The sequence below is a fragment of the Megalops cyprinoides genome, chromosome 11, assembly GCF_013368585.1.
Source record: "Megalops cyprinoides isolate fMegCyp1 chromosome 11, fMegCyp1.pri, whole genome shotgun sequence".
Taxonomy (NCBI): Eukaryota; Metazoa; Chordata; class Actinopteri; order Elopiformes; family Megalopidae; genus Megalops; species Megalops cyprinoides.
In genome coordinates this window covers 18,344,056-18,351,246 of record NC_050593.1, presented here as the reverse complement: position 1 = coordinate 18,351,246, position 7,191 = coordinate 18,344,056, and the positions used below count along the sequence as shown (strand labels likewise).

At 43.4% G+C, this 7,191-nt stretch overlaps 2 protein-coding genes across 4 annotated transcripts; both read right to left on the bottom strand.

Annotated features, from left to right (window-relative positions):
- Positions 1-342: 342 nt before the first annotated feature.
- Positions 343-2,312, bottom strand: LOC118785499 (gamma-crystallin S-1-like). 3 transcript variants are annotated; one of them, XM_036540190.1, is made up of 3 exons: positions 2,292-2,312; positions 968-1,216; positions 343-615 (listed from the first exon to the last, which is right to left on the bottom strand). In XM_036540190.1, the coding sequence occupies exons 1-3, from the start codon at positions 2,310-2,312 to the stop codon at positions 343-345; spliced, it is 543 nt and encodes a 180-aa protein (XP_036396083.1). The 3 variants fall into 3 exon arrangements, with proteins under 3 accessions (XP_036396083.1, XP_036396084.1, XP_036396085.1); XM_036540191.1 differs by lacking the exon at positions 2,292-2,312 and adding an exon at positions 1,415-1,423; XM_036540192.1 differs by lacking the exon at positions 2,292-2,312 and adding an exon at positions 1,415-1,423 and having other exon boundaries at positions 974-1,216.
- Positions 2,313-5,768: 3,456 nt separating this feature from the next.
- LOC118785502 (gamma-crystallin S-1-like) lies at positions 5,769-7,054 on the bottom strand. The gene is made up of 3 exons (XM_036540195.1): positions 7,046-7,054; positions 6,654-6,896; positions 5,769-6,041 (listed from the first exon to the last, which is right to left on the bottom strand). Exons 1-3 carry the CDS (start codon positions 7,052-7,054, stop codon positions 5,769-5,771), a joined length of 525 nt encoding a protein of 174 aa, XP_036396088.1.
- Positions 7,055-7,191: the final 137 nt, after the last annotated feature.

Here is a 7,191-nt window from a genome sequence, read left to right as displayed (position 1 = left end):
TTTAGTGCTCATTCTGTTGAAAGCCTTGGATAAGAAGTGGACCTAGACCTCAACAGTTGTGTGTAGCAGCAAATGTGAATGTTAAACTGAACCTGTTGTGTGATCATAATATGCGAGATGAAAAGGTGAAAAGATAAAAATTTAAATTTAAATAAGTCCAAATCAAACAACAAAGTCAAAGTAAAGCATATTTTTGATGATCATTATTTATTGCCTTATTTGAATTGTTGAATGGCGCAGTGCATTTCGTCTGAATTCAGGTCAAATTTCAGCTTGAAGAACGGATCCATGACAAATGGGACTTCAGAATTCCATGTGTGAGGAGGGAAAAGACGTTCCTTTTCAGTAATCCATGATGCGCCTGATGGAGCCGATCCTGGAGTTCATGGCACCCCAGTCGCTGTATCTCATGTACTGCCCAGGCCTCATGTAGTACATCCGGCCCCTGTAGTGGGGGTGCTCGTAGAACAGCCAGTGGCCATCCATCACATGGCAGGAGTGGCAGTCAGACCAGTGGAAGCGGTCCATCATGTTGGGGCAGTCATCCATCAGCTCCATCATCTGGCCTCCAAAGTCCATCCTCTGATAGATGCGCATTCTGTGTGACCCACGCATCTGTGAGTGGTGAAAACAGAAAAGAGAAAATATTAGCCTATTCTTTTGCATCTCCATCCACTAGAAAGATATGTGAAATCACTCACAGCAGAGTGATGAGTGTACATCATCGCTGATTCTAGTTACGTAATTTATTATTATTTTCTGCAGTGAGTTAGAGATGTATTGGTAACATTCTGTCTTGCTGGTCAGCTGACTCCAAGTGCTAGAGGAGGTTCCCTGATGACTGGTTTGTGACCATGTGATCACCCTGACCATTTTAACGAGGTGCTAATGAGAATTTTTCCACAGATAGCTTCATCTTCCCTTTCTGAAAGAGCCAGGAACACACAGTTAGCGCGTGCTCTCTGACACTCACCATGGGGATCATTCGGCAGGAGCGAATGCAGTCATTGAAACCCATCCAGCGGTGGTAGTCGGGGTATTCCCCACGGTTCAGGTAGTACTGGTACCCCATGTAGTTGGGGCGCTCGTAAATCATCCAGCATCCACTTTCCACCCTGCAGGAGTTGCAGCGGCTGAAGTAGGAGTGCAGGTCGGAGCAGTCGCTCATGCACTCATAATAGCGGCCGCCGAAGTTCCTGTCCTCGTAGAAGATGATCTGGCAGAGTGACAAAAGAAACAGGAGAAATCACATTCAAGTTGACAGGGTATAAATGAGTTCACATCAGTAAGCAGACAGAAAATAAACAACCTTGAGTAATGTAGAAATATTTAAATAGAAAGCAAATCACAGTTTCCGCTAGTTATCCTCAAGGCCATGTGGAAAATTTGTTTAATATGTTTGTAATGACTTTACCTTTCCCATTTTGGCCTGATAGGTTTGGTTGGGTCTTTCTGGCTGTCTTGCGTTTGCGCTGTAGTTTGAGAACTCCACTTGGAGTATATATAGCACACAAGAAGTGCAGACTGTGCATGGAGCATTCATATTCTAATTCCCTGGCGTTCATTATCCTAGTGTCATTGTGTTGTCCTAAAGAGATAATTTTTTGTGAAGTGCCCAAAAAAGGAGAAAGAGAAATGTTCTGGGCTTTCAGTGGGTGGAGAAGCTTTGTTGTGCCACTGTAAACACAAAGCCTTTGGCACGTTTGCACTTTTTCACAAAGACTCACAACCACAAGATTCCCAGCAAATGGGTTAGCTTGTTCTGTTGTGAAAAAAAACTGTCTCTGTGTTTCACTTTTTGGCTGTCTGCCATGATTGCAGGAGAAAATTCATAGCCATAATTATGTCATCATCATCATCATCATCATCATCATCATGACTGTTTATTGCTGTTCAGTAGTCCAGTATACATTTTGTGTGAATAATCCATTTGTTTTTAAATAATATTACCACATAAAATCACTAATTGTTCATGGCAATGTTTTAAATGCGTTGGGATTTGTTACTTATTTCACAGAGGTGAAAATTTTGACACCTAACCCTGAGGAACCTGACATTTGTCCTTAAATTTAACTTTGCTCACTTTTAGGAAACCAGATCCTCTCTTGCAAAGATGGCTTTTATTTCTGAATGGGCAGTCTCACTCTGGAAAGAAATTGTCACTCATACACTATATGGCCAAAAGTATGTGGACACTCCTCCTAATTATTGAGTTCAGGTGTTTCAGCCACACCGATTGTTAACAGGTGCATAAGATCAAGCACATAGCCATGCAATCTCCATAGACAAACCTTGGAAGTAGAATGGCTCATACTGGAGAACTCAGTGACTTTAAACGTGGCACTGTCATAGGATGCCATCTTTACCACAAATTAGTTTGCAAAATTTCTGCCCTGCTATACTGCCCCGGTCAACTGTAAGTGCTGTTATTTTCAAGTGGAAGTGTCTAGGAGCAACAACAGCTCAGCCTCAAAGCAGTAGACCACACAAACGTACGGAGCTGGGCCGCCAGGTGCTGAAGCGCATAGCACGTAGAAACCGCCTATCCTCTGTTGAATCACTCACTACAGAGTTCCAAACTGTCTCTGGCTGCAACATCAGCACAAGAACTGAGGAGCTTCATGAAATGGGTTTCCATGGCTGAGCAGCTGCATACAAGCCCAACATCACTATGCACAATGCCAAGCGATGGCTGGAGTGGTGCAAATCACGCTGGCACTGGACTCTGGAGCAGTGGAAACACGTTAGCTGGAGTGATGAATCATGCTTCACTATCTGGCAGTCTGATGTACAAATCTTTATTTGGCGGAAGCCAGGAGAGCGCTACCTACCGGAATGCACAGTGCCTACTGTAAAGTTTGGTGGAGGAGGGATAATGGTCTGGGGCTGTTTTTCAGGGTTTGGGCTAGGCCCCTTAGTTCCAGTGTAACATTAATGCTACGGCATACAAAGACATTTTAAACAATTGTATGCTTACAACTTTGTGGCAACAGTTTGGGGAAGGCCTTTTCCTGTTCCAGCATGAGTGTGCCCCTGTGCACAAAACAACGTCCGTAAAGACATAGTTTGACGAGTTTAGTGTGGAGGAACTCCAGTGGCCTGCACAGAGCCCTGATCTCAACCCCATTGAACACCTTTGGGATGAATTAGAACGCGAGAATTCCCACAGACACACAAAGTCTTGTGGAAAGCCTTCCCAGAAGAGTGGAGGCTGTAATAGTTGCAAAGGGGGGGGAGAGGGCACTCCATATTAATGGCCATGTTTTTGGTATGGGATGTCCTATAAGCTCATATAGGTGTGATGGTCACGTGTCCACATACTTTTGGCCATATAGTGTATATTGCAATATTCAATTGTTTCATTGTTGTTTTTTTCTCACTATATGTAAAAGAGGGGTGCTCTTTAGCAACTGATATTGACGATGTAATTCAATTCCATTTTGTATTTTTCCATAGTGAATTAATTTCGGTTTTAAGCAGTTCTACACTTGCTGTTTGCTGTTGGTGTTCACAATGGCTATTACTTGTAATGTAGGTTTTCAAATCCAAAGTCGTGATGAACATGACTCAATACAGCCAGAGGTGCACTCTTTGCCTGGGGCTAATCTGAATCTTACTTGTGCAAGATATTTTCTGGAGAACAATTCCCTTTTTTGCCCAAACAGCCCAAATAGATCCTGGGGACCTGTGTAATTTTCTCTCATACACTGGGTCATTCTGTGGAACACACAGCCATTTCCACACATCTTGCTTCCTGGTCTTTTTTTTTTTTAAATAAATAATGTGGCTAGATTCACCCCCTTGGAGTTTTAGCACATTCTGTTGCGTTACAGCCTGAATGTTTAAAGCATTTGAACAATTTTTTCCCCTACAATAAACATACTCAATTCTTTAGTTGGATTGAAATCATGTTTATTGAACATGAAAATTGAATTAAAAATAGAAAACAGGAAAATCCGGCTTGGATATGTTTTCACCCCAACCAAGTTATTTTACATTTAGTAATTAGTTGCTCCTCCTTTTGCCGCAATTACAGTCTCTCTGGGGGTTTAATTTTGCATACTCTTCAATGCAAAACTGTTCTAGTTGTTGCACATAATGTGGAGACCGGCAGTGGATGACAATCTTCAGCTCCTCCCGTAGACTTTCTATTGGGTGTAACTCCAGACTTTGACTCTGGCTGCTCTAGGACATTCAAGACAGGTGTGTTCAAACTAAACTGCTGACCACTTTGGTTACACACAGGTGGATACTATCCAGCAAATTGTGTGAATTCTGAAGGCAACTGGCTGATATGACAGATGTGTTTTGTTGCTTCTCTCTTGTTTCCTTCATACCTTCCACATGCTCACTAAAGCACTGCTGCGGACTGGGTAGCTCTTCCTGGTCTACCTCGCTAAGTGGTGAAGTCCACTAGGTTGGTGAGCGTATGAAAGATCAAAAAAAGGAGAAAATTCAGTGCACTCCTGTGGCACCTCATAGAGGACAAACAGTAGGTCGGGGGGCGACTGATCCCAGTCTCTAGAATCTTAGCAGTAGTAACAACCTTCATTATCATCATAGGTAGTTCTTTGGTTATGTTCTTGGAGCTCATTATCTGCAGGGGTATCACCTAAGGGTAACTGGTCCCATAGTCAACAATCACAAGGATGTACTGATGTCCACATACAAACTTAACCACTGGCCCCACTGGATCCATGCTAATTTTCGATGATTGGTAGAGGGATGAGGGTGTTCTAGTAGTAACTCTTCAGGGCACGTTCCTGACATTTGGGACGTGATCTGTGGAAGAAGTGTTGTGTGGCACAAATGCTTTCTAACTCATCTGAAATGGCTCTGACTCTGCAGCTATTGCTATCTGCTAAGACCTTTGATCTGTACTAACAGTCCAAACAAGAGGACTCTACATTTACATTTACATTTACATTTATTCAAATGCATATGTGCTTAAAATGCCTATTAGGAGTCCTGTCACCTTCATTTTGTTTGGAGAAACAAAATGAATGGAAAAATTGGACCTCAGCCATTTACGTTGACTGACTATCTGCCTGCCTTGCTGGCTGACTGACTGACTGATTGTTCCCAGTGTCAGGCTGTTGGAATAGTAAATTATATTTTATAAGGAATTACTTTAGGAGATTAAGGCTGACAGATCAAGGTGAGATTTACCAACACAAAATATTTGCTTTAACTTGAGAGATGTTGTGTCATGTGTATAGTAGTCATTCCTGGTTCAATGTTGTGTAGTGTGGGCAGTGGTGTCCACTTGTGAACTGTTGTGTAATATGAGCTTTAGTTTCCCCTTTGAAACACATTGTTTAGTTTGGGTAGTAGTCTGTCCTTGTGAGATGTCCTCTCATACGATCTGTAGACTCCCCTTCTGATATGTTGTTTAGTGTTGGCAGGTGACTTCCCTTGTGAGATGCAGGGTGATGGGAGTTTCAGTGTCCTCTTTGTGAGATGCTGTGTGGTCTGGCTGTTTTTCCCCTTGTGAGATGTTGTACATTCTGTAATAATGAATATAACCTACATGGATACTTGACTACTGTCTGCTTAGTATGTGGTCCTCAACAGCTTTGTTCAGCGCTTAGAATAGAGTGAAAACTGACAACCTCCAGCATATCCTGACCATCAGCACACAAGACGCCCTTCCAAGAGCAATAACCACATTGAAAACACTTGAGGACGGACACCATTTTATTCAGCGTGTGAAAAAAGGCATACAGCAGGCATCGTACAAGGAGTGTTCCCTCACTAGTTGGCCCTTTTCAGTAATCCATGATGCGCCTGATGGAGCCGATCCTGGAGCTCATGGAACCCCAGTCGCTGTATCTCATGTACTGCCCAGGCCTCATGTAGTACATCCGGCCCCTGTAGTTGGGCTGCTCGTAGAACAGCCAGTGGCCATCCATCACATGGCAGGAGTGGCAGTCAGACCAGCGGAAACGGTCCATCATGTTGGGACAGTCGTCCATCATCTCCATCATCTGGCCTCCCATTTCATAGCGGTCATACAGCCTTATCCTGTAGGATCCTTGGTACTAGAGGGAGAGAGGGAAGGAGGAAAAATTACTCACAGCTGCTGCTCACTGAGACCTGTGAGCAGCTCAATAAGGGACTCTTTTTAGAGTGAGGCAATTGAGTCTCCGTCAATCCCATGATACCGGGTTGTCAGACTCAGCTCCTGGAGGGGATGGGTTTGAGCTAGTTTTTGTTCAAACTAAATCCCCAGGCTCATTTACGTAAAAAACAGCCTTACAAGTCATAGTTAATTCCAAATAAGACACAGTCATACACGTTTTAGTGCAGACCACAAATGCTGGTGTCCTTTACTGATAGTAATCCTATTGGTCGTATCTCAGAGAATACTCCATGCTGACCTTTGATATTTTATGGTTAAATATTGATTCACACCTTTAAGCCTTGCTTGCAGTAGCTGTGAATAATGGCCAATGGCTGTTTTTGAAAAATAAACCAAAAAACTGTTGTTGTATGACTGTAGATCATAACAGATCAAAACTACTCTATAGTCAGCAGCTGGTATGAACAATGCACAGGTTGTGTATTTATCATCATGGGTGCATATTGCTTGCACAGGTATTTTCTGTTCTTGCTAATGGATTAAGAGCTCTTGGTTTTAAAGTTGCCATTACCATGGGGATCATACGGCAGGACCTGATGCAGTCGCCCATGCCCATCCAGCGATGGTAGTCAGGATAATCTCCCCTCCTCAGGTAGTACTGGTACCCCATGTAGTTGGGGCGCTCGTAAATCATCCAGCATCCACTTTCCACCCTGCAGGAGTTGCAGCGGCTGAAGTAGGAGTGCAGATCAGAGCAGTCGCTCATGCACTCATAATAGCGGCCACCGAAGTTCCTGTCCTCGTAGAAGATGATCTGAGGGGATTGAAACAGTCATCACTCATTAGCAGGAATGTACACAGGTGATGAATTTGTGTGTGTGTGTGTCTGTATCTGCATGTGTGTTTGTATGTCTGTGTGTATGTGTGTGTGTGTGTGTGTGTGTTAAGACACGAGGCAGGTACCTTTCCCATGTTTGCTGCAGGTGGACTCCCTCGCTGTGCTTGCATGGTTGTGCTGTGATCACCTTTATATACACCCCGGCCAAGGAAAAGGTCCTACTGCCAGTTTTGTCATGTAAATCACCATGGATCAGACTCAGCACAAACTT